This window comes from Drosophila grimshawi, unplaced genomic scaffold (genome assembly GCF_018153295.1).
Source record: "Drosophila grimshawi isolate 15287-2541.00 unplaced genomic scaffold, ASM1815329v1 contig_1369, whole genome shotgun sequence".
Classification (NCBI taxonomy): domain Eukaryota; kingdom Metazoa; phylum Arthropoda; class Insecta; order Diptera; family Drosophilidae; genus Drosophila; species Drosophila grimshawi.
Window position 1 is genome coordinate 6,648,115 of NW_025062891.1, and position 24,238 is coordinate 6,672,352.

At 40.6% G+C, this 24,238-nt stretch overlaps 7 protein-coding genes across 12 annotated transcripts; 3 read left to right on the forward strand and 4 right to left on the reverse strand.

Annotated features, from left to right (window-relative positions):
* The first annotated feature begins 263 nt into the window (after positions 1-263).
* On the forward strand, positions 264-6,840 carry LOC6559978 (monocarboxylate transporter 13). Of its 3 annotated transcripts, none has more exons than XM_001987652.2 (4): positions 264-286; positions 4,357-4,477; positions 5,182-5,652; positions 5,727-6,840. In XM_001987652.2, exons 2-4 carry the CDS (start codon positions 4,397-4,399, stop codon positions 6,618-6,620), a joined length of 1,446 nt encoding a protein of 481 aa, XP_001987688.1. In that variant the 5' UTR covers positions 264-286; positions 4,357-4,396; the 3' UTR covers positions 6,621-6,840. The 3 variants fall into 3 exon arrangements, with proteins under 3 accessions (XP_001987688.1, XP_032590449.1, XP_032590450.1); XM_032734558.1 differs by having other exon boundaries at positions 270-286; positions 4,354-4,477; XM_032734559.1 differs by lacking the exon at positions 264-286 and adding an exon at positions 4,057-4,074.
* On the reverse strand, positions 1,180-3,790 carry LOC6559977 (transcription factor grauzone). Its single transcript, XM_001987651.2, has 4 exons — positions 3,599-3,790; positions 2,555-3,540; positions 1,550-1,931; positions 1,180-1,485 (listed from the first exon to the last, which is right to left on the reverse strand). The coding sequence occupies exons 1-4, from the start codon at positions 3,713-3,715 to the stop codon at positions 1,204-1,206; spliced, it is 1,767 nt and encodes a 588-aa protein (XP_001987687.1). The 5' UTR covers positions 3,716-3,790; the 3' UTR covers positions 1,180-1,203.
* On the reverse strand, positions 6,821-7,827 carry LOC6559111 (proteasome subunit beta type-6). The gene is made up of 3 exons (XM_001987653.2): positions 7,678-7,827; positions 7,138-7,612; positions 6,821-7,063 (listed from the first exon to the last, which is right to left on the reverse strand). Exons 1-3 carry the CDS (start codon positions 7,720-7,722, stop codon positions 6,915-6,917), a joined length of 669 nt encoding a protein of 222 aa, XP_001987689.1. The 5' UTR covers positions 7,723-7,827; the 3' UTR covers positions 6,821-6,914.
* A 53-nt stretch (positions 7,828-7,880) lies between these two features.
* LOC6559112 (exosome complex exonuclease RRP42) lies at positions 7,881-9,106 on the forward strand. The gene is made up of 5 exons (XM_001987654.2): positions 7,881-8,020; positions 8,079-8,275; positions 8,330-8,495; positions 8,551-8,839; positions 8,901-9,106. The coding sequence occupies exons 1-5, from the start codon at positions 7,964-7,966 to the stop codon at positions 9,080-9,082; spliced, it is 891 nt and encodes a 296-aa protein (XP_001987690.1). The 5' UTR covers positions 7,881-7,963; the 3' UTR covers positions 9,083-9,106.
* Positions 9,093-10,172, reverse strand: LOC6559113 (ER membrane protein complex subunit 7 homolog). The gene is made up of 3 exons (XM_001987655.2): positions 9,597-10,172; positions 9,395-9,523; positions 9,093-9,334 (listed from the first exon to the last, which is right to left on the reverse strand). The coding sequence occupies exons 1-3, from the start codon at positions 10,068-10,070 to the stop codon at positions 9,215-9,217; spliced, it is 723 nt and encodes a 240-aa protein (XP_001987691.1). The 5' UTR covers positions 10,071-10,172; the 3' UTR covers positions 9,093-9,214.
* A 161-nt stretch (positions 10,173-10,333) lies between these two features.
* LOC6559060 (putative ferric-chelate reductase 1 homolog) lies at positions 10,334-19,794 on the forward strand. Of its 4 annotated transcripts, none has more exons than XM_032734557.2 (8): positions 10,334-10,404; positions 16,458-16,934; positions 17,547-17,890; positions 17,948-18,099; positions 18,166-18,787; positions 18,891-19,003; positions 19,200-19,355; positions 19,426-19,794. In XM_032734557.2, exons 2-8 carry the CDS (start codon positions 16,468-16,470, stop codon positions 19,537-19,539), a joined length of 1,968 nt encoding a protein of 655 aa, XP_032590448.1. In that variant the 5' UTR covers positions 10,334-10,404; positions 16,458-16,467; the 3' UTR covers positions 19,540-19,794. The 4 variants fall into 4 exon arrangements, with proteins under 4 accessions (XP_032590448.1, XP_032590447.1, XP_032590445.1 ...); XM_032734556.2 differs by lacking the exon at positions 10,334-10,404 and adding an exon at positions 13,114-13,148; XM_032734554.1 differs by lacking the exon at positions 10,334-10,404 and adding an exon at positions 16,283-16,356.
* LOC6559061 (FAS-associated factor 1) lies at positions 19,740-23,579 on the reverse strand. Its single transcript, XM_001987657.3, has 14 exons — positions 23,436-23,579; positions 23,064-23,132; positions 22,812-22,995; positions 22,611-22,748; positions 22,355-22,544; positions 22,081-22,291; positions 21,834-21,919; positions 21,644-21,765; positions 21,429-21,574; positions 21,208-21,362; positions 20,995-21,143; positions 20,647-20,921; positions 20,459-20,578; positions 19,740-20,399 (listed from the first exon to the last, which is right to left on the reverse strand). The coding sequence occupies exons 1-14, from the start codon at positions 23,478-23,480 to the stop codon at positions 20,238-20,240; spliced, it is 2,052 nt and encodes a 683-aa protein (XP_001987693.2). The 5' UTR covers positions 23,481-23,579; the 3' UTR covers positions 19,740-20,237.
* Positions 23,580-24,238: the final 659 nt, after the last annotated feature.

Below are 24,238 nucleotides of genomic sequence, written 5' to 3' on the forward strand. Positions count from 1 at the left end.
TTATTTGGCGCCAAAATTTAACATCAAATTGCATATTTAATCTTCCAAATCTACAATGGTGAGTCGAAGCCGTTCCATCAATAAATAGCACAGCGCAACAACCAGCGAGCCAAAACAATCTTCGCTCGTCGAACGATAAGGTTCATTGAACAAGAAAACAAATAAAAAACGGCAGAAATTCCAACCGAAATACGTGAATTAAGTAAATAAACAAGTTGTAAGAAAAATATAAAAACTTTGCTTACATAAATATTTAGTGAGCCTCTTCCTTGAAATAAATTTTTGGGTAAGTGTAAGAAAATTGAATACAAGTTGGTTTGTACCTGACAGGTGTATATTAGATACAATCTTTGTTTCGCAAATGCAATATTTACTTACAAATGAAAGGCAAATATAAAATGACAAATTCATTTCTTTTCGACAATAGGCAATACAGTAAAAATGAAAAATAATTAAATTGTGATCCACTAATGACCTCGTGAAGCGTGGAATCTCACAAAATATTCCATTTGTAAACAAGATTTTACCAGACTTAAATCCCATTAAAAAAACACACCAGATTTGTTATTTTTTGGTCAGTCACGATTTGGCACAGATTGAAGAAGCTAGAAGTTTAAATTAGAGCAAAAACAACAAACTCACGGCGATTGTACCTTTGAACTGATTATGCAGAACCACTGATAAGGCTTTTAAATCCACTTTAGAACCGACTCAAACCGGTTCGACAAAGATGCTGTTGTCTAGGCTCTGTTTTAAATAGACATACATATAAATCTATATGTACAACTATTGTGCAAGTCCGCTCTGTCGGTCATATATGCGTTTTGCACCACAATATACATATTTACATATATATATATATATATATCAATATATACAATAATGTAAGTGCGCGTCGTAACCAGATGCGACCTTAACGCTGCTGATAGCGCAGTCCATACGTCGTTGTCTATACCAGTTCATATATGCCCAGTGCTGCCAGGGAACCGGCGCTAACCGGTTTCAGGACTTTGATTTGCCAGGTCAATTAAATAAGTAACAAATTGTTTTTAAGCTTTATACACTGATTATGTTCGCAAATCGGTGAACGATGAATTTATTTATATATATAATATATATAAATATATATATATATATATATATATATATATATATATATATATATATATATATGTATACATAATCACTTGAAAGGGCACTTAATCAACACTCCAATCCAATCTCGGCCGTTGCCTCCTCCGATGCTGCTGCTGCAACTGCTGCAGCTGTTGCTGCTGCCGATTTTTCCGTTGTTTTGCGCACACTTACGGAAATTATGCTGTCCGTTGTTTTACGGTGTCTTGCCTGATGCCGTAAATGGTGTTCTTGCCACTCTTTGAAGTGCATCTTCTTGCGATGCGCATGCATGTTTGCATTCGAGTTGAAGGTCTTCGGGCAATGCGGACATGTATACAACACCTCGCCCGTATGCGTTGTCAGATGCTCCTGCCGTAGACAAAAAGCGATAATTTATGTTTATTTCGTTTTTTCGTGTATACACAAAACTCACGCGTAATTCATTGGGCCGTTTAAATGCCTTCGTGCACATGGGGCACTGGTGCGTTCGTTCCGTATTGTGTGTGTATTTGATGTGGTGCTGATGGGCCTGCAGGCTGGGTGAGATTTTCAGGCATATTTCGCATTGCATCGGCTGCAGATTCTCCGCCGTATGCATCATTTTAATGTGACGCGCCAGTCCGTATTTGGTTGTCAGCGTCGATTCGCACAGATGACACTTGATCGTCTTCTGGGGCACACCAGCGTGTTCCTCCATGTGACGTGCCAGCCCCGCACGTCCTCGCACCGCCTTGCCGCACACATCGCAAATCTTGTCGAACTTACGCAGATGCACCAGTTTCACGTGTTGCTGCATGAGATACTCATTGGGGAAGCTAGAAAGTACAAAAATACTATGCATGAGGTCATTTCTAATTTTATACTCAAATCTGGGGTATATTATACAGTCCTTTGATAGAGGGAATGGAATTATATTAAATTATTAATTGTAAAATTATTACACAATTGAATTGATTGGATCCCTTTGTGAACACAATACGTCAATCTGTAATTTATAATGGATTGATCACGTTTATATTTCAAGCTATAGTTTTTTATGTGCTGATTTTGCTCGTCACGCTAATAAATTTCAAATCACTTAAATTAAGGTACTGAAACTGATTTTAAGTGTGGGGAAAGTAACCTTCAGTTTTAAAACAAGTAATCATAAAAAGTTTAAGGGAACACAAACAAGTCCTAACTTTTAACTGATAATATAGGCAAGTAAATTTCAATTTTACATTTACATTAAATAAAAAGTTTAATTTCTTTTAATATTCAACTAAATAAAGAAACTGTTAGTTTAGAGTGTTGACGCGTGATGCTAGTCGACTTTTCCTCATACTGCTCTATTATTGATCATAATTTTTCAAGTTGCTACTGATCGTATTGTAAATCAAATGTATATATAATTATATAGATTGGTATATTATTTCTATGGGATCTGCGTTTCACTTACGTCTTGCTGCAGTTGGTGCAGGGCACCTGCCACTGCTCCTTGGGAATGTGGGTCAGCTTGTGGCGCTCACAGACGATGGAGCTGTAGAAGCTCTTGGAGCATTGCTCGCACTGATAGAGTCGACCACGTTGCTTGACCTCGTGCATGCGCATATGCATCTCGAGGCTGCGACGATGGCCCATGACGCGCTGGCAAATGTGACACTTGAAGAACTCCGGATTCTGATGGCGTTGCAGATGATCGACGAGAATGCCACGTTTCCAGAACTTGCGATTGCAGCACAGCGCAAAGCCCCGTTGATTGTGCTCTTTGCGCGTGTGTACCAGCATCTCGGAGAAGTCACCCAAGGGCACATTGCAAATGGAACAGTGCACCTTATAGTGCTCCCGGATGTAGTCATTGAACTCTTGCGATTTCTTTATATTGCGAACGCCGCTAGATTTTACCTTGCTGACCACTTTTAATTTTTTGCAATGTTTTTTCACCTTTTGCGTTCTTTTTCGTTTGTTGGACTTGGTGATTGCCGCGGCAGCATCGCTTTCGCACTCGCTTTGCTCCAGGTAATCGGTTATATTCTGCTCCTCCTGATCATCGAGCACATCGGCAATGCTTAGATCCGCTTCGGGGAACTCAATTTTTATCTCATTTAGATTGATCTGCTCCAGCACTGCTTTAAATTCATTGCTATCGATAACTATGGCCTCCTTGCCGGGCAACTGTTTGCGGGGACGTCCTCGTCGACGCTTCACAGCAGCTGCCACACTGTCACCAGCAAATCCGGTCTCCTGCTGCACAGGATTCGGATTCACCTGTACCTGCACAGCTGGCTCCATTTTAAGCGTTGTATTCGCTTCGGTTTCGGCTTCTTTTGTGGTGCTTTGCAGGAGAAGTTGCTCGTGTGCCTGCTCTACATTTGTGTAAAACTTATGGAATGCATACAATTGGTCCCAGCACGTACCACAAATGTGTCCACTGACGTCCTTGGTCTGCAAATTCAATTCAATTTGAGTGCCAACAGTGGCCATTTTCAATGCCGCAACTTACCCGTAACCAAAAATGTTTCTCAATGATTTGATTTATGTCGAGCAATTCAGCTTCGGGGGTGCCGAACTGGATAATGCCAACGGCATCATCTGTGCACTGGGTGCACAGAAAACACATTTTATTGCTTGGCTTACGCACGTAGAACAAATATTGTGTCGAGTATTGCAATTAAAGATCAAAATTCGACAACGGGTAACACACGCAAACAGCTGATTACGCAGACGGCGCTGCCAACTGGATGCAAATGTGAAGCGTCATCAGTGGCCATTAGCGAGCTAATTGATAGTCAGTTAGCAGCACTGGAGCTTTGGCGTCGCGATTCGCGACCTGCCTTCGAATTAATTTAAACAATTTAAGTTATTTTCGGCTTAATCGGTTAATCGGTTCAAATGTGTCGCACTCAAAACAGACACGCACACCATAAACACAAAATGTATTAGCTCTTTGTTTACATATTGGGCACATACCTGCTGCGGGTAGGCTTGTCAGCTCTTTGTTTATTTTCATTTGTACTTTTTTGTCGGTTCTGTAACAATATTTTTTGAGTTGCATCTTCACACTGGCCCCAAGAGGTTCATTCCTTTTCCTGAGTACTATTTTAGTATTTGCCGCGTAATTGCCAGATTTATTGTTACGTGATAAAGACATTTGATAGCACAATGTACAAGCGACTGATAAGCCAAATTAAATATAATTCATCCAACTGTGTAAATACGTTACTATAACTGCTATCTATTCATTTCTTAACGTTTCAGCAGCTGCTCAGCATTTAGCTGGCACCGCAACTGAAACTACGCAATGGATGTCGTCCAAGTGAGCCGCATTGTGCCCGACGGAGGCTGGGGCTGGGTTATTGTGGCCGCCGTCGCCGTTATAAATGTAAGTTTTCCAGCTACGATTCTGTAAAATTAAATTATACGAAAAACCTTTTTGGTATTTAACATGTTCCTTGTTCGAAATAAGAAATATATTCATATCTATCAAATTTAAAAAAAAAAGTAACATTTTTATAGAACTCACCTTTTTTTTATTTTAAGTTTTATAAATTAAAAAAATCAACCTTTGTATCTCCTGATATATTTGACACATTTGCCTTTGGTTCGTGGTAATCGCATTTGGAATGAAGTATTTTGAATTATCCATTGCTAAGTCTAAAGCTAAAGTGTTCCTTTTTCGAAATAAAAAAATTGCTCAATATTTATCAAGTTTGCCTTTACCAGTAGATAGAATAAATCCTTTACCATTTCCTACAAAAACAGTTGCCTATTTTAAAATATATAATTTGTTTTATAGTAAATTTTATGAATGAAAAAAATTAACCTTCGGTTCATTTGTATCTCTTAGTACATTTGCGTTTTGGTTTGTGACAATCGCTTTTGTAATTACGTATTTTGATTATCCATTGTAATAATGTTTTTCTTTCGAAAAAAGTGCCTTATAAAATTGATCTTTACCCCTGGATAAAACAACAAATTTTGGTACATTTGTACCTTTGGTACAATTTTGTACATTTGCCCTTTGGCAATCGCTTTTTAAACGACGTATTTTGAAATATCCATTTATTTATTTATTCTCTGTTCCAGATGACGAATCAGTCCATATTATCGGTCTTTGGCCTACTTTTCGGTGGAGAACTGCGCATGCATGAAAACACATTCACCGCCGCACTGATCACAAATCTAAACAGTTTGGCCTTGAACTTCTCCGGTTTATTCATTGGACCGGCCATCAAAAGCTTTAAGCCACGTAATGTGGCTGCCACGGGCTGCTTGTTGGTGTTCTTTGGGTTGACGGTGTGCTCCTTTGCCACGGAGATTTGGCACTTTATCGTTGGCTATAGTTTTTTCGTTGGCTTCGGATTGGGTTTGATTTCGCCATCGACATTTATGGCCATCAATTCGTACTTCAGTAGCAAGCGAGGATGTGCAGTGGGCGTCTCCTTGGCCGGTACCGGTGTTGGCCAGGTCATTATCCCGCACGTGGTGCGCTATTTTCTACAAAATTATGGCTTCCGCAGCGCTGTGCTTGCCATGGCAGCTTTATCCTTGACTGGGGTTAGTATAGACATAATACACTATTTATTATTGAACTCTTTAACTAATTTCTCAATACAATTTTATATTTTTAGCTGTTTGGTGCCATGTTTCTGAAGCCGTTGAATCCGCCAGTGACGCACAATAATCGCAAGCATATGCGACTGCTGATGGATAAGGAGGATAAGAATCAAAACAGCGCATTGCAGGCAATTGTTGTTCAGCCTGCTCAAAAAAAGGATCCCATGCCGCAAACAGTGTTGGAGCCATCAAAAGATGCCTCACTGTGCAGCCGAATGGGTCATCGTTTGGCGCAGGCTCTTGACCTGGAACTGCTCAAGGATATCGTATTTTGGAGCATTATTGTGGGCATGGCACTGGTCTACACATCAACCATTAATTTCACCATGGTCTTCCCTCACTTTCTGGAGCATACGGCTGGCCTCGACAGCAGCGTGGTCGCCTTCTGCATGTCCGTTGTGGCTGGCGCTGATATCGTCTTTCGGCTGCTGTTGCCCTGCATAACCGATCGGTTGAGGATACCCTATCGTGTTGTCTTCCTAATGGGCACAGCCGGCATGCTAACGTCGCGTCTCTTCCTCGCCGAAACCACCAGTTTGCCGATCATTATTGCCATGTCTGTGCTAACTGGCATGACCAAATCGGCGACAGTCATCAACAACAATCTGACAATATCGGCGCATTGTCGTTCCGAGAAACTGGCTGGTGGTTTGGGTCTCAGTATGATTGCGAAGGGCGTCATTGTGATCCTTGTGGGGCAAATGCTCGGCTGGATACGTGATTATTCCAATTCGTATGTTATCTGTTTGTATGCCCAGAATGTCGTGTTGCTCCTGGTCGTGCTGGTGTGGACACCAGAGATATATTATCGCTTCAGAAGGCAAAGCCGCAACACATCCAAATCCATAGAGACTACATATACGATGCCAACGGAACAGGCGACGGAAACATTGCATTCCCGCTCGTAAACCAATTAGTTTTAAGTATTGAAGGACTTAAAATGAAGATGTGATATAAATAGGCGTTGTGACAAAAGGGCGCTATTTTTTTATCTTATCTATGTATACTCCACTTAGGCTTAAGCTATATCGACTATTTATTTCCATATAGTAATTAAGAACTTGTCTTTTCTACCTTGTAGCCACCAAAATGAAATACACAATAAGAATTACAGTTATAAAAACCAAATTATTATTTTTGTTATTCCTTGACGAGTGTAAGCTGATCTGAATTTAGAATCCATTCCATATTAATTTCTATAGTTAGTTTATAAAGCTTTGTGAGCCCGCAATCTTCGACTCCCCAGATTCCGTGTTATAGAACAGACGACGCTCAATGCCATCCTTGTCGATGATACCAATGCGAACGACGCCGCCGGAGCTGCCATCGTGGAAAATGGCGTGTTGCACAGCTAAAAATGGATATGAATTGTTTAGCAAAAATATATTTTTACTAACAGCAGCATGCATATATTGAACTTCGAACCTTTCTTGACAAATTCAATGCACTCTTCCTTGGGCATGCCGGGACGATAATGCTCCCGAACAAATCCGTAGATGAAGCTCGAACCCGACCCGCCGATGGTGCAAGATTCGCGTGTTAACATGCCACCCAGTGGCACACTGTACACCTGACCGCCACGCTCCTCATCCCAGCCGGCGACAATGATGCCAGCTAACAGCGAATCCCGATAGTTGTAGCAAAAGTTACGGAACTCGGATGCGGCCTCCCACACGAGGGGCTCCTTGCTGGTCTGGTTCCGGTGATAGTTCAGCGAGTAGGCTACAATGTCGGCAATTGCCTGGGTATCGGCAGCAGAGCCACTGCGGCAGCAGTAGATCTTATCTGAAATTTGGGTCAACTTGTCGGTGACACGATTGGCAACATAGGCGCCCGAGCTGGTGCGAGAATCGGCACCGATCACAACGCCGCCATCGAATTCCACAGCCATAATGGTGGTCTGCATTCAGTTAGAACGTATACATATTTACATATTAAGCATAATCTGGATAATTTGGTACTTACGCCAGTGCTGACAGGAGTGTCGGTAAAGTCAAAACCAGGACCCATATTGTTTCTGATTTTTAAAAACAACTTTTTGTAATTCGTACAATGAAATGCAAAGCAAAATGACTGGCTTGTTTCTAGCAAGTGTTGACTAGCAGCTCACCGGTGGCAGTGTTGTATAATTTAATGACAGGCATGAATCCTGAAACGCATATCGATATTGTATCGTTATCGGTTCTGCACATGCTGATTTTGTATTATTTGGCTTTGAATAGTTTCTTATGTTTATTTGGAATACATAAAAATGGCGTACATTGCGCTTAGCGAAGCGGAGAAAACCTTTATTTTACATGGCGTTGAGGTGATTATTGTAAATGTGGCCGATTTCTAAAATAAGTACTTATATTGTCTGAATCCAGGAGGACTTTCGCTGTGACGGGCGTTCGCGCCGTGATTATCGGCCCATGGAGCTGGAAACTGGGCTGGTGAGCAATGCCAGTGGCTCGGCGCGTCTACGTTTGGCCAATACAGATATCCTGGTGGGTGTGAAGACTGAAATTGATGTACCAAATCCTTTAACGCCAGAGTTTGGCAAATTGGAATTCTTTGTCGATTGGTAAGAAACATTTAACGAAATTCCACTTTTATTGATAACTTCTCTACCAAATAGTTCTGCAAATGCAACACCCGAATTTGAGGGACGGGGCGGCTCTGATTTGGCACAGGAACTAATACTTTCGCTTCAGAATGCCTACGAATCGCCGTTTGCCTTTGACTATCGCACCCTGTGCCTAATACCGGGTCAGCAATGCTGGAAACTTTATATAGACATTTTAGTAGGTGCTCTCAATCCCATGTGCAAACTATTAATATAGAAGCCGACTTTTTTAGATTCTGGAATGTGGTGGCAATCTGCACGATGCTGTCTCGCTAGCAGCCAAGGCGGCGCTCTTCAACACAAAGTTGCCGCGCGTAACTGCAACTCTGATGGACGCTGGCATCACGGATCTGATAATCTCCGATAATCCATATGACTGCACACGCATTGGCATTGATGCGGTGCCGCTGCTGGTAACCGTTTGTAAAATTGGTGACTTTTGTCTGGTCGACCCCTCGGCCGAGGAGGAGGTGTGCAGCACGGTCAGCATGGTTGTCTCCGTCTCCATGCGTAACAATGAAGGTTTTTATTACAGAGTAGTTATTTATATTATTGTTATTAAAATTCCTTTTTCTCCATTTAGCATATCTCGCTGGCACCCACTTGACCGGCGGCGGCTCCATGCACAGGGACACCATGCTCAGTAGCATCCAATTAGGTGTCTCGATAGGTGAGCAGCTAAACAGTTTGCTCGTTAAGATGCTTAAAGCGGAACAGGAGCGTGTAGGGCCAAAACGGCCAAAAACTGTTGGATTTCTTAAGTAAAGCGCTTTTTATTTAATATGAAAATTTATTTGTTTTATTTTTATTTTTACTGACATTTGACTATACATTGAGAGTATATTAACTATTTGCTTAGGGCTTTATTGAATTACTTTCCATGGCAATAGCCAATTGCTAATTGCGTTTCTTAGTTTGTTTGCTGGCCGCAATTGGTTTCTTCTCCTTCGGCTCAGGCTGCTTGCCCGCCAGAAATGAGGTCAGCATTTCACTGATCTCGGGCATATCGTTTGTCATCTGGCGCGAAATCGAAATGTGAATACATTGTGGTATATTATTTATTTATTTTTTTGTTACCTTTGGGAACTGCATGTTCTCGATTTCCTTCTTGGTCTCGGGATCGTTGATCATTTTGGGTAGGACAAGCATAAGTAACAAAGGCAAAGCCATCATCAGCACCATAGGGCTGAACAGGAAGTCAGTAATCTGTCAAGAGAGAGAGAGGGAAAAGTTTATAGACTGGCATGTAACTGGAGGATTATCCCAATCTTGCACATACCTTCCACTGCTCTCGTGTCTGGAAATATTTGAATCGCATCAGCGGTTTCATCCTGAGTGGATATGGGACTTGGACGACCTGCGCCGGCTGCATGTAGTTCACTTTGCGTGCCCGGAACTTGCCTTTTGGATTGATTTCCACACGGACCGGCTCATAAAATATATCCGGATGATAGATATCCAGGACATAGCTGCCCGATGGCACACCACTTATTATAAATTGTCCATCTTCGCGCACGAATCCCTTGAACTCGCCATTGTTGATGCTGATGGACAGATCCGTTTGCCACTTGTTACCACTTGGCAACGTCACGGGAAGACCTTGCGCCGCTCCTGGACCCAAATCTGGGGCATACACTTTGCCCTCGATGGTGTAGTGGCCAGATATCTCGTCGACGAGATCCTCTTGGCCAATAACGACCTCGCAACTGGTCAGCGCAATGAGCGTTGCTAATATTAGCAACTTATAGCACATTCTTATGCTCGCAAATTTTTAAGCAGCGTTAATTGAAAAAATTTTATTGCAGAAAGAAAAGAAACACATCAGATGTTTTTCGTCATCGTCTATCGATAGACACTGACTGACACACACATATTAATCGGTGGTGTGGTGTGGTAGATGATATGACAGTAATTCACCACACTTGCTATCCACCACTGTGAGGCACAGCATGCGCCTGCCCAATTGGAGTAATGAATTGTCAGTTGTAGATTTGAATTCAAGGCGCGCAGTTTTGTTCGCGACAAAAACGGAACAAAAATACTAAAGCTGTTTTAATTTTATTTAAACGCTTTAACAACAATTTTAGGTTAGTGCAATTGCTTTGGCAAACAAGTTTTAAGTTATGCATGTCACGTGTTCTACATGTCATACAGCCTAAGCTAAGATGAATTTGGTTCAATGTGGTTGTGTGTGGTGCAAAGCATGCAATATGCAAAAAGAAATTCAATTATTTTTTACATAAATATGCAATGCATTTGAAAGTGAAATTAAACTTGAGACCAACAAATTTACAAAAAAAAAAATACTTCAAGCCGCACCCAAGCAGTGGTTATGGAATTTGTGCTATAAACCGATAACTTGTTTCAAGTTTAGAAGACAAACTTGCGGTTCAGTTCATTAAAAAAATAAAATTCCAAAGTCTCAGTTAGCTCAGAGTGTGAGAGACTCGCGCAAAAAATACAAACAAATAAACTACAACAACAACAATGAATCTATATGGAAACAACAACAACAAAGCAGTGTTGTTTTTATGTTAATACAACTATGTCGCAGGTTGTTATTGTGGTGGCTACGGTAAAGGTGTACTGGAAACCGGTTTCCAGTAACGCCACAGCAATGATGCTGTCCACTGGTCTATGTGTGTGTGTGTGTATGTATGTTTGACTGTGTGTGATGATTGTGTGTGAGTCAATATGCGAGTGTTCAACAACGCAACAGCAAAAGCTCTTGCGCCGGCAGCAGCAGCTGTCGCATAGGTTTTACTCTGCTGGATTTCAATGGCAATATCAAAACGAACGCAATGCATTATAATACAATGACAAATAATATTAATGGAACAACTTTTTTGTGTATACATATGTGTGTGTGTGTGATGTGATGTTAAAGTCGCGCATGCGCGCAGTGCAAAGCGAATATTGTTATTGTTATTGTTGTCGATGATGTAAACATAAGGCGTAACAATATAATTGCAGTGTAATGCATAAAAAATATTTAAACAAAGACAAATGCAAGTCAATTGTAAAAGAAAAAAAATTAAATGAGAGGGTGTGTAAAAAGCCTAGAATTCAAAGTTGTTTGGTTCAAAGACGGAAGAGGGGCGTGGCTACGAACGTGACGCTTTCCATTAGCAATTAGCACACACATACCCTTATGTACTTCACAACACTTGTCGCTAATGTTGCTGTTGTTGTTGTTTCTGCAGTTATTTTACACAATTCCTAAATTGCTGATAAATCAAAGTAGCTTTCTATTTACAAACCTTACAACAAGTTGTGCGGCTGCTTGTAAAAACATTTCACACTTACTTATTAAAGCTACTGTCTCTGAAGTATCTCATGATAGACTGGAAAGCGTAGACTTCACATGTACTCATGTGTGTGATGTCATCAATTGGCAATTCCATTGATTTCCAATAATTGTTAGAGCTATTTCCAGTTTTGCGGGCACGTGCTGACACAGTTTCCAGTCTAAAAATTGTACACCTGTTAACTCAAAAGACCAGTTTACAGAGACGCACTTTTTGTCTTTTATGTCAAAACCACGTTAAGCTGATAGTTTTTTTTAATTGTAAACGGTGAGTAGCGAGCAACGAATGGAATGTGCTAACCTGTAAAATATATATGAATGGAATTCTATTATCTATGTATCAGTATATTCATTATATCAACAGTTAAAGTAGAAGAGCTCTTAACAACATTAAATTGAAGATTTTATTCTGTTTTAACTCAGTCATAGATATCATGCTGTACACCTGTTAAGTTTACAACTCATTTAAGGGCATATGTTCACCACACTTTTATTAATCATATCGTTTGTGATAGTCATTCCAAGTAAAGTTAGTAAATGCTATCGCTAATTTGATTCGTATTTCACGCATTTTGAGCCTAATCTTCGTTTGTGCAGCCCACTCAGCAATTTGGGGTAATGAAATGATTACAAGAAACTAACTAGCATTTACCAATTTGTATTTATATATCTATATATTTAGGTGCAAGTGTGCTCGATTAATCATTTAGGTATTCCCATTGTTTTCCTTCACCTAGTTCCCGATCCTTTTATGTATTTCACCACGACTATAAAAAAGCGAATATATGTTTTCCTTTAACACAATTGCAAGTTGTGGCACGCGATGTCCAGCAAAGATTGCGTCAATCAACAAACATTTGCCTAGGTGGACGGACCAACCACCACTAAAAATAGGGTCAAGAGAATACATTCATTTGCGTGCGGGCACACACACATACACATAGATTGATTTTAAATAACTTAAGTGTTAACACATTGACGAAGCTTACGAACGTATTTCCTAAATACCGCCAGACAATCTGAAAAGGTTTTTTTATTTATTTTTTTCTACATTTATTTATTTACTGTCAAAATAAACAATGAATTAAATTTAATTAAGAATTAAATTGAATGTTTAGATTCACATTAATAAAATAAGAAATGTTTGCAAGATTTCTGGAAAACCAAGAAAAACCCCAATCAGACTAAAGAAAAAGTTAGCTTCAATTAGATAAGATGCCCAACCACAAACAAACCGTTTGAGTTCTTATTTATAAATAAAGCCTTTTGTAATCATTACATTGTACTCAAAACGGATAATGTAAGGAATATTTATTAGTACAACGCTTAACAGAAAGTGCGAAGAAGTAACGGGTTTTTATAGAGGGAACAGAAAAATGAATTTGGTTCAAAAAACGAAACTGAATCGATTTCACCATTTGGTAAATTAACTACAAACAAACCATCTAGCATAACACGACGACTGGTTGGGCGGGAAGGTCAATAAGGAGGAGTCTATCGGTGCATGGCGGCTAAGAGCGAAACGTAAGAGATTCTTTTGCACAGATTTAAATCGGCTTTGGTTCTGCTAAACTAAGCAATATTTCCTTTCAAAAGAAACTTAATCACATATTATGAAAATATATTTTAAGGTATTTAACCTCAAATAAAAACCTTTCCTTTAATCATTTAAGAGACAACGTAAAGCGAATGCTTTCAAAACTAATTAGACCTGAGCTGTCAATTAAACAGCCTTATATATATATATATATATATATATATATATATATGTATATGTATATATGTTTATTTCTTTATATAAATGTGCTTAAATATAAGTGCCCAGGTTAGTGGACAAATACAAAGTGGTGATTGGCATTTTGTGGCAACTTCAAATTGGCTTTAACAAGGGCATGGGCCTGTCATTTTGTAGCAGCTGTATATATGGCCCCTATATCATTGTAGTTATATCTAAACACGTATAGAGTCAAGTGTATAATAAGCCCACATAATGTGCCATTGTGTTACTTGAGTTTTTTTCTTGTTGCAAGTTGCAAACGGTTAATCAGTTTGGTCTCACGTTCAAAACAAAAAGCTAAATTCCGCCATGGACTCTTTGGGGCCAATGCCCAGGCACGAATACACACACACACAACCACACGCACAGACACACACAAACTTGGTTGTGGCAAGAATTGTGTGCCAAATAGTTATTATTTGTATGTTAAGTGAAATTTTAAAGTTTTCTCTTTACCCTATCGGAAAGTATTAACCCCTCCCTGCCCGCTCACTCAAAAGGGGCACTGCCCATGGATCGTCACAAAGTCAAAAGTGAATGTGTGCTCGATGAGGTGAGGTGAGGGGAGGGGTTTTGCGATCTTGATTTATTCGTATTACAATTTATATTAGATAAATCACAACACATAAAGCATACAAAATGCCTCAACTTTCAAGGTTTAACTGAAGTTCAATGCGAACACCCATTGTGCGACTAACTTTTGAATCAAGTCGATTCGGTTCGGGTCTGGGCTCTTAAGTGGCATTAAACAATTGAGTATGTGTGTCGGGATTTACGTCTTAATACGTGTATTTCAATTAACAGTTTGAAAGCAAAGTTACTTTTCAAGAAAAGCTGTTATATACAGCAATCAAATTTTATTTTATACCGAATATATATGCATACATGCTCGTACAACTCAAGGTTAATGCGCATGCGATTTGTTTATAATTCAAGTTCAATTCGCATTCTCCAGATACAGAATGTTGTTTTTGTTGTGCCCAGTTTCGCCTTCCCCACAGAGCTGACTACGTCATCATCATCATCACCATCTCGATGAGTAGGCGCTTAATTAGCATGCTTAGCTCATGCTCATCCTCAGTTCGTAATGATGGCTCCGTAAACCCGATACACACATCAACATTGACTTGGGGAAAAACCACATACTCATTCAGCTGACTTATACTGTCTGCACATGTGGTTCATTTTACTCTACCCGACACTCTTGAACCTAAGAAAGGTATATTTGTTTTGTGTGAATGTATGTAACAGGCAGTAGGAAGCAGCTGCGACCACAAAAATTATATACATTCTTGATCAGTTTCAATAGCCGAGACTAGAAGAGCTTGACTTTAAATTCCCAAATATTCAGGTTCTTGCATAATGTAGATAAAGTTTTTTTTATTTAATATCGATACTTATCGATTTCCGATAGGGGTAAAAGCAATAAATTTGAAGGCAGTGTCCTTAAGTTGATATATAAAATACATTGATAATTTATTATGATATTAAAAAATTTGATTATTATCAGAAACGAATCAGAAACGCCCAATTTTAAATGAAGTCGTAATCGTATTTTCATTGTCTGTGATTTTTTGAATATTATATTTAATACCTGGCTGCAGGGTATCTCGTAGTTGAGCTCACTCGCCTGCAGCTTTCCTACTTTTTTACTATGCTTGTGCTACGAAATTGGCGTTTTACAACATTAGAATGTGACTTTGAAGTTACTTTTACTTTTTTTATGTCGGCTAACAGCATGTGAAATTTCATTTCGATTTCCATTCTATTCTATTTGATTACGAATTAAGGTTTAATCATTAAACATATAGTTAAACAAAAGATTGATTACGCAGCGTAGATTAAAATAAATTTGACAAACAACAAATTAAAATTGTTATCAACTTTTACGAAAATATAAATATACTTCGGGTTTCAAGTCTGGAGATCAGAGATAAAATATTATGTGCAATCCAATATTATATTTAGAAGTGCAGATTACAACTTATCTGTACATTATTTAGAACAGTTGAGCAGTTGATCTTTTTAAATATATGTTCTAGTAAAATTCTCTATAGTATATTTAATTATTTAATGCCGACTAATATTAGTCGATCCAGAAAAATACAAAAATTAAAAAATAAATTCAATTAAATATAAAATGTAATATTTTAAAAATATAAGTAATATTTATAAAAATTTTGTGGGATGCTTAAATGCAAAACGGTCCACCATATGTTGCATGCATTAGGAAAAACCCAATCAGAGTAGGAACTCAAATGCTAATTTTTTTTTAATATTTGAACGATCTAGCAACATGAGGCATAAACACCTGAGTATTTCATAGAATGAATCAGAGCTCAGGGGCAACCAGTGCTTAACATTAGGCTCACAATTGAGAGCAACAGATTGTTGTATATATATATTTATATATATATATATATATGTGTGTATGTGCGTGTGTCGCATTAGTCAGTTGGGGAAACAGCACGTTCTGCGTCATGAAAGCTGAAAGCGGCTTAAATGTAAACTGAAATACACGTTTTGCGACAACTGTGATAAACATAATTAGCTAATAAATAATGAATTGGTTAGTTTATAGCTAATTACGTTGCCGCTTATCGCAGTCTGCTTTTTGCTCATAAACACACAATTATTACGTATACGCAGCGGAGCATAACTAAACTAAAACAGAAAGCAAAACGATGTTAAATGTAATGTTGAATGCAGACAGACATAGTCAGTCGTCAGTCATCAGTTGTAGTTGTGGTTGTAGCCTCTATCAGTAGCAACTATCTGCATTATCAGCTTGCGATATAGTAACCAAACGATATATGTATATGCATATGGCATATGTATATTTTATTTGTTTTTTGTACATGCTACAACGCATCGATGATTGCAATTATGATTTGGCATGGTAATTAAACAGTCTGGAGATGACACAGATGACATAAGACAGTTGAGAGCCAGTCAGTGAGTCAGTTTGTCTGTCTGTCAGGCAGGGACACGCTTCGTGTGCTATGCGATGAGCTAATGAGTTAGTCTCTCCTTCTCTCTATTTGTACATGCGACAGGTGCTTGAAGATGTCATTGTCCATGGTGGTGGAGTGGAAACGTTGCCTGCCCGTTGCGCTGGCCGCTTTGCTCATTGTTGGCTGCGTGCGTGGCTTGCCACAAGGTGCACCGGAAACGGTATGCGACACAATGCTGCCGTTCCATGCCGGCGGCACGGTGCTGCCCGAGAACAGTGTCTCCCCCTTCACCGTTGAGACATCCAGCTCGGTGGTCGGTCAGGGCCAAACATTGCGCGTCAGTGTGTCCGGTGTGCCGGCGGGTCTCAACTTTGGCGGCTTCATGATTCAAGCGCGCAATCGCAATCCCCCCTACCAAATTGTCGGCCAGTTCAGTCCGTCGCGCGATGGCACCGTCAAGCTGATGAACTGTGAGAACTCCGTCAACAATTCGGCGACGCACAGCAATGCGGGTCCCAAGCCGCAAGTCAGCATCGACTGGCAATCACCGGTCGATTTTCTGGGTCAAGTGGTCTTCAAGTGAGTATCGAGCATGATTTACTATTATTTAAAACTTCTATGATTGTGTTGGAAACAGAGTTTAATCCATCTTTCTTAGTACGGAGATTAAAAGAAGAATAGATAGATTTAAGCCAGACGTCCTTATTTAATGCAGCATTCATCTAGCTTTCATCCAAGCCATGATCAAGAGGAATGAATCTGATAAGTTTATGTTTTGGACTCCACAGAAATTAAAAGAAGCGAAAACCATCTTTCTTGGATTAGATTTTAAGATGTGTTCCTTATTTAGATGAGGCACTCAACTAAGCATCTCTCAAGTTCTGATCAAGATTTATAATATTCTTAAAGACCTGTAGACTTTGTTATTACTATTATTTCATTATCCTTAATTCCCAAAAGACCACAGAGATTAGAAGCAACCAAAGCAATCATTCTTGGAACAGATTTAAATCAGAATTCCTTATTTAAATGAATGCTGATCTAGTGTAAAGTCCTGTGAGATTATTCCCAAAGACCTGTATTATTACAATTATTATAATTATCATTATTATTATTATTATTATTGATTACCATTATTATTATTATTACCATTACTTTATTATCATTAATTGGCTTGCTTCCCACACACAGCACGACAATTGCTCAGTCGTACAATCAGTTCTGGGTAGGCGTACCCTCGAATCCTGTGCAGGTGGTGCGACGTGATGTCTCTGCAGCAGTGCCGCTGCCCACACCCAATCCGCCAAACAATTTCAATGTGAACTTTGCGAGCACTCGATCACCATACGTGCCGCCCAACTATGTGGCGCCGAATGTGCTGCCCGCCAGCGAGGATACCTTCTACGATGGCTGTGGTCAGAGCAAGAACTGCTTTGGTTTTCCCGACGGTTGCGTTGCCAGCAAATCCTGCGTCTCCCTCACAGCGGTGACCGTGCGTGGAGATATCTACGAGTTCGAGCTACGCTCAGGCAAGGGTAAGTTGGGAAGACTCCTAATCCTTTCTAGATTATAAAACACCTTTGTTTTTGCAGGCACCAATGCCGCTTATGTGGCTGTTGGTCTGTCGGATGATGCCAAAATGGGTGAGGATCTGAGCACCGAGTGTGTGCCCGAAAATGGACGCGTTAATGTGTACACGTCGTACACCTCCGCCAGTCCCTACTCCGCCAACAGAGCCAATGTGGTAAGTGCTTATCCAAATAGCTTACAGATTCAGCTGCTCATCCAGTTTTCGTTTACTGCTTTACAGCCCCAGAATACGGCGCGTTTGTTGAATGCCTCGCTGGTGGACGGCGTCATCTATTGCAAGGTGCAGCGGGAACCGCTCACTGTGGTCCGTGGACGCAGTTTTGATTTGAGAAATGGTGTCTATCATCTGCTCGTCGCCTCGGGCAGCAGTTTGAAAGAGGCGAGCGTTGGCTATCATGACATTGGTCGCCTGCCATCCGCTAATGCCATCAATCTGGCGGTCGTCCAGGATCTGAGCGGTTCCACTCAGCTGCTGGTGCGTCTGCATGGCGCCTTCATGATTGCCGCCTGGATCGGCACCACCTCGCTGGGTATCATCTTTGCGCGCTACTTCAAGCAGACGTGGGTGGGCAGTCAGACGTGCGGCAAGGATCAGTGGTTTGCCTGGCATCGCATGTTTATGGTCACCACTTGGTCCCTAACCGTGGCCGCCTACATTATCATCTGGGTAGAGCTGAAGCGCGCCGTGTGGCATGCCCACTCCATAACGGGCCTGATCACGGTCATACTCTGCTTCCTGCAGCCCATTGGTGCACTCTTCCGCCCAGGACCCAATGACAAGATGCGTCCGTATTTCAACTGGGGCCACTGGCTGGGCGGCAATCTGGCGCACATACTTGCCAGTAAGTTTTAACACTTTTCAGTGTATCTCCTAGTCGTACCCACTCTCGACTAGAGCGTACCCACTCTCAAGTTTTCTCATTTGATTTCATTCCCATTTTGCAGTTGTGGCCATTTTCTTCTCGGTGAAATTGCCCAAGGCAGAGCTGCCTGAATGGATGGACTGGATCCTAGTGGGCTTTGTGGTCTTTCATGTGCTGGTTCACCTGATATTCTCCGTAAGTTATGTGCCAGATGCCATCCCTTATATCATCTGTCCCAAGTGTATATATTTAGTGTGTTTCGACCCCTTTCGCATTTGCCTGCCTGTAAAGCGTTGATACGATTGTCCTTAAGTGCTCATCCATTTGATACTAATTCACTCATCGCATGTCTCTCCGCATTGAACTCGTGGCTACGTCCATTAATTTGTAGATCTATTTGTGCATTAATCATTGGCAGGTGTCAGGCATCGCCTCGGATCGCCAGCAGAGCCAGCGCATCAATACGTTCCAAATGGGCGATATGACCCATCATCATCAGCATGCCATGCGCAACGGCATGAGCATGGAGCGCAAAATGGATGCACCTGTAAGTTCCAAATCTGTATCTCTCACAAAACTATAATTAATCGTTTTCTATTCCATATAATCCATTACAGTATGGGGGACTGCGCAAGGGTCTGTTGGGCGTCTATAGCGTTGTCCTGGCGCTGTTCGCTGTGGTGCTGATTCTGCTCGTGGTGCTGGCGCCCATTGAGAAGGTTTTTGGATAGGCGCCTAGATTTAAGGAGAATTATTTTAACAATCTCTCGACAGCTACACTGTACAGTCAATACTCCTCGGCTGCATCAACAGCAACAATCTTGTGCTCAATTGTTTTTGTTTTTGTGTAATACCCGTTCCCCTTTCCCGTTTTATGTTGTTATGTGTAAAATGTGTAAATTAAGCGCAAAGTGTAACCTGTGGCGAAGCGTTTCAGTACATGTTATATAATTTATTATTGATAAAGTAAAACAAGCCAACTTAAATGCGTTTCTTCAATGCTTTTCTAACGCTAACGCTATTTATATAGTGAGGGGGGAAAAGGGGGAGTTGTGCTTAGGGAGGGGGGCAACATATATAAATATATATATATATTGAAGTATATATTTATTACTACTATTTGCTGCTCTCGATCCGTCGTTTGTTTTTTTTTTTCATTTTGTATTTATTATTATTATATTGTAATTGTAAAAAAACCTTTGCTCTTAACTGCAGCTCCTAAACGATCTGTATGCTCATTAATTATTTTCGTTTATGTTGCTGTTTTTTTTTTGTTTCCTCTATATAAAATTTTAACGTAAGAATACAACACTAATTTCTTTTAATTATTAATTCAGAACTTAAACCCAATGTAAACGAACTCAAATCATAATTAAAATCATAATCATAATCAATAGCTGAATCAGGATGAGACGACTTCGATATAAAATCAAAATCGCTCCTCTAAAATGACCGTTTCCTGCGGATACAGCTTGAGCGATTCGAGCGTTTGGCCAGCATCGATGGCGGTTAAATCACGACGCGGCCAACTGCTAATCACCTTGTACTCGTCGATCAGATAACCATTGGCGGCCACAAAGTTCAACAAATCCTGAAAGGATATCAGTATGGATTACAACAGCTTTATATATTTATATTTAGGATACGCACCTGCAGTGTGTTGCGTGTGTAAAAGCGACGCTCCAAAAAATCGCCTGTCGGCTTGCGTACGCGTATTTTGGAAATGTTTGCTTCATGCTCGGCAGGCTCCTGAGGTAACGATTGTTTAGCCTGCAAACAAGTGGGTTTTAGTGAGTCTATATATTAGCCATATATCTATTTTAATTAGGTTTACTTACCACTAAGCTAATGGACTCGCGTCTAGCATCTTCTTCGGCCCGTTCGGACTCAATGCGTTTACGTTCGGCGGCCTGAGCGGCCTCCTTTTGACGTTTCGCTGCCTCTTTGGCCATGTCCGCCTGTAGCGTCTCCTCGTAAGCCATATCCTGCTCAGCCTTGACCTGATCGCGCGCAGCACGCTCGTTCTCCTCCCGTATCTCTACCTGCAGTTGCTCCTCATACATCACCGTCGTCTCAATCAGCCGCGATTGTAAATCAGCCAGACCAATGTTGCCTGCAACAGGAAAGTGGTTAAGTTTAAGTTAAAATTACCAATAGAATGAAGCTGCTAATTGTGGTTAGCTTACCATAAATCACAGATAAGACTTCGCATGTTTGGCGGCCCATGAGACGGCTCTTTCCAACTAGCATAAGGGCGGGTAGTTTGTCAAGTTTTATATTTCTGGCCGTTAACGAGGCGTTGCTGTTAATGCATGCTGTCAGCGAGGAGAGGAACCTGCACTCAAAATAATGTCCCTTATAAATAGCGATAACTAAAGGATGAATCTTTGTCTGCTTACATGTCCTTGTTGCTCTCGTACGTCATGTCCCAGCCATAGAGTACGAAACTCTCCCTGAATGTCTGAATGATGGCCTCGTCCTTCATGAGATGATCACAGAATACATTTGTGAGTATGCTCTCGCCATGGTGCAAATAAACGGCCAACAGTTTACGCTAAATAAAGCATAACAAATAATTTAGAATATAGTTTTAAAAAAATTTACTTTTCAAATGCCTTACCTCCTTGGCGGGCTTGTGACAGGCCAGCCTCAAGGCGCTCTCTAAGCTGCCCACAAAAAAATCGGGATGTGGCTCGCCGAATCGTTGCTTATAGTTATCCACAAATTGTGTTGAGCCGCTCGTCTCATCATTTGTGTTATTGGGTACTGCGTGTACAGAATATCATATAGAGATTAACCAATAGTCTACAAACATAAGAATCCCCTTTTACTTACTCAGATGCCTATTGAGCGATTGTACGGGCGGAGAATCTGAGAATATGTATTCCGAGTTATTGAAATCTGTGGCATCCTCAAACTCATCCGCTGAGCTCTCGCTATCGACGGTCACGACTTCGCTAAACAATTTGAGACATATGTACACAATGAGTATTAAACATAATTATACAATTAATTCTAGACTTACGTGTTGGCCAGCAAATTGGAATTGTTTGACGCTCGATCCGCAATGTTGCGCATCACAAAATCGTGGGTTTGTTCTATGCCCGATTGCTGTGCGTGAAAATTCAATAAAAAAATATTTTTTTAGTGATGTTAATCAAAAAGTTATTTGAATACCTATTGTACTTTTCAAAAATTAGCATAACCAATAAGTGTCTATCGCATGTAAAGATTAAGATTAAAGTTCTATGCGTAATTCGTGTGTGACTCACAGCCAAATTGGTGTCGTTATCACAACCGCTGGGCCAGCCAGACCACTCCTGATGCCTCACTGGTATGTTGGTAATGTAGTAGACATTCGTTTTCAGTTCTTGGATTGTTGTGCGACCGGGCAGACTAAGTGTAAGACGATTCGCCTCGGCACCGCCCTCCTCCACAACATTGATCTTGAATGTTTTGTCCAAGCGCTGTGTAACCTCGTCCCTGTCCAAGCACGACGAATGATTAAAATATATACATCAGAGAAGATGTTAAAGCGTTGCTTACTGTTCTGTGTCCATGAAACCATCATCGGTTAGATCGACGAGTATGAGCTCGTTCTCTGCCTCCAATTCCAAATTGCAGAGCTGCGTTTCGGGAATTTTCGCATCGCTGACTCGGGTCGGCGGCCAGCCACGGATGGCCTGGCGACACGGTGGCACACTGGTCACATCAAAGATCTTTCGTTTTAGTTGTTCTAAAAGTAAATGGGAATTGATAGCAATCATCGGGAGAATTATATCTATATATATTCTAGACTCACCTATGGTTGCATTTGGTGGCAAGCGAATTGGATAGCTCCGTTGATTAAAGTGTATGTTGAATATAATGATTTGGTTATTATTCTGCCTGGAGGGATCCAAGTTAATGCTCGACGTCAGCTGAGCTAGCCATTGTGATGCTACAATCGGATATATATATACATATAGTAATACTTATTCAAGTTGGGCTTCGAAATACTCACTTGGAAACATGCGGGCGCCCTGCGAGGGGCCGGGTAACTCATCAAAATTGAATGGCCCAAAGCCATTGGTATTATTTGGATCTGGTTGTGCGGATGCAACGGCCACTGGATCTGGAGCCGGTGGCTCAGGCGTGTGGATGGCCAGTGGGGCATCTTCGTGTGGCATGACACGACTGATTGCCTCCTGCGAATGCAGAAAACAACAACAACGCAATTAATTTGACGTACATTGACATCGATGGAGACACTTACCACCAGATCCCAGTTGGATGCCTCCAGGTGAGAGAAGGCCTCGCCGACATCGTCTATGCCAGTTATGATCTGTGACATTGAAAATTCAATTGAGTTTCTTTTTTTGTTTGCATTTGGAAATGATTGCAAGCCCAAGACGTAGACACCTACACAAACACATAAAACATATGCACACACAGACACACACACACGCACACCCTCACAGTGACTCGCAAACACACACACTCATAGAGAGAGACAAACACTCATACATACATACACAGAAAAACATACGCATTGAAAATGTGCGCACTCAGCACTCTCGTTTTTGGGCCCACAAATAATAACAGAAGTTTGCAGCGTCTTGGGCAATATCGATGATGCGTTCCTTACCTGGAAACTGGCCAATGTTTCTTCTTTGTCTTGGTTGTCCGACATTAGTGTAATTAATAAGTATTTCGAATTAATCTACTAGTACTACTAATTTTCACAAAGAAAAGACAAAAGACAGTCTGATGTAAAAAACATTCGCCTGTTAACGCAATGTTAGTACAAGTATGAGTCTCTTAACATTTGTCTGGTATGCTGTTAAACCAAACAGCTTGCAAAACAATTGCAAAATGAGAAAATTCGTTTGTAGCGCTTCTCATCAGTTTACTTGTATTAATTCAAAAAATGTCACTTTTATTAAGCCGTTTTAAACTTTAGGATACAATTTGAGCGTTAGTTTTTGATAGTGTCAGTAGTAAGCGAAATTATAGTTGTAAAATTGTATGCAGTGGCGTTTGCTTTACGCAGCGATGTGTGCGAGCTGCATACTTTTCATTAGCCATCTGGCGATGGAACTGACTAATCGATAACATTTTTGTTGCTTCGTATGCGATACACCATTGACGATGGTTGGCGCTAAATTCAAAATAGGAAAAGCGGACAGCGTTTGCATGACAGAAATTCGATTTTTTTGTATCATTTAAGTATAAAATGTATGTAATTTAAGTTTTTCGTTAACCATTTAGTCAGGAAATAGTCACATAGAATGCGCCTTACTTTGCCTTTTCGCGCCACCATCGCTTCACCCTTCTTTAATCAATATAATGTATTCAATTTTAAATTGTGATTAATATGCGAAACTTAATATTGTGGACCTGTGAGACCATCCTACCAACGCACTCGATACCCCAACATGCGCGCCAGTC

Bases quoted from the DNA above. Each gene is read 5' to 3' on its own strand.
- LOC6559060 (XM_032734554.1), top strand. From the start codon at position 16,298: ATGGTAATTAAACAGTCTGGAGATGACACAGATGACATAAGACAGTTG. The intron at 16,357-16,457 runs GTGAGTCAGTTT...TACATGCGACAG, and splicing joins AGACAGTTGAGAGCCAGTCA to GTGCTTGAAGATGTCATTGT. The intron at 18,100-18,165 runs GTAAGTGCTTAT...ACTGCTTTACAG, and splicing joins CCGCCAACAGAGCCAATGTG to CCCCAGAATACGGCGCGTTT.
- LOC6559113 (XM_001987655.2), bottom strand. From the start codon at position 10,070: ATGTGCTATAAGTTGCTAATATTAGCAACGCTCATTGCGCTGACCAGT. The intron at 9,524-9,596 runs GTATGTGCAAGA...CTCTCTTGACAG, and splicing joins AGACACGAGAGCAGTGGAAG to ATTACTGACTTCCTGTTCAG. The intron at 9,335-9,394 runs GTAACAAAAAAA...ATTTCGCGCCAG, and splicing joins AGAACATGCAGTTCCCAAAG to ATGACAAACGATATGCCCGA.
- LOC6559978 (XM_001987652.2), top strand. From the start codon at position 4,397: ATGGATGTCGTCCAAGTGAGCCGCATTGTGCCCGACGGAGGCTGGGGC. The intron at 4,478-5,181 runs GTAAGTTTTCCA...TCTCTGTTCCAG, and splicing joins CCGCCGTCGCCGTTATAAAT to ATGACGAATCAGTCCATATT. The intron at 5,653-5,726 runs GTTAGTATAGAC...TTATATTTTTAG, and splicing joins CAGCTTTATCCTTGACTGGG to CTGTTTGGTGCCATGTTTCT.
- LOC6559111 (XM_001987653.2), bottom strand. From the start codon at position 7,722: ATGGGTCCTGGTTTTGACTTTACCGACACTCCTGTCAGCACTGGC. The intron at 7,613-7,677 runs GTAAGTACCAAA...AACTGAATGCAG, and splicing joins ACACTCCTGTCAGCACTGGC to ACCACCATTATGGCTGTGGA. The intron at 7,064-7,137 runs GTTCGAAGTTCA...ATCCATTTTTAG, and splicing joins CATTGAATTTGTCAAGAAAG to CTGTGCAACACGCCATTTTC.
- LOC6559112 (XM_001987654.2), top strand. From the start codon at position 7,964: ATGGCGTACATTGCGCTTAGCGAAGCGGAGAAAACCTTTATTTTACAT. The intron at 8,496-8,550 runs GTAGGTGCTCTC...CGACTTTTTTAG, and splicing joins AACTTTATATAGACATTTTA to ATTCTGGAATGTGGTGGCAA. The intron at 8,840-8,900 runs GTTTTTATTACA...TTCTCCATTTAG, and splicing joins CTCCATGCGTAACAATGAAG to CATATCTCGCTGGCACCCAC.
- LOC6559977 (XM_001987651.2), bottom strand. From the start codon at position 3,715: ATGTGTTTTCTGTGCACCCAGTGCACAGATGATGCCGTTGGCATTATC. The intron at 1,932-2,554 runs GTAAGTGAAACG...TGTACTTTCTAG, and splicing joins TGCACCAACTGCAGCAAGAC to CTTCCCCAATGAGTATCTCA. The intron at 1,486-1,549 runs GTGAGTTTTGTG...TGTCTACGGCAG, and splicing joins AACGGCCCAATGAATTACGC to GAGCATCTGACAACGCATAC.
- LOC6559061 (XM_001987657.3), bottom strand. From the start codon at position 23,480: ATGTCGGACAACCAAGACAAAGAAGAAACATTGGCCAGTTTCCAG. The intron at 22,749-22,811 runs GTGAGTATTTCG...ATCCGATTGTAG, and splicing joins GGGCGCCCGCATGTTTCCAA to CATCACAATGGCTAGCTCAG. The intron at 21,144-21,207 runs GTAAGCAGACAA...TTTTGAGTGCAG, and splicing joins TACGAGAGCAACAAGGACAT to GTTCCTCTCCTCGCTGACAG.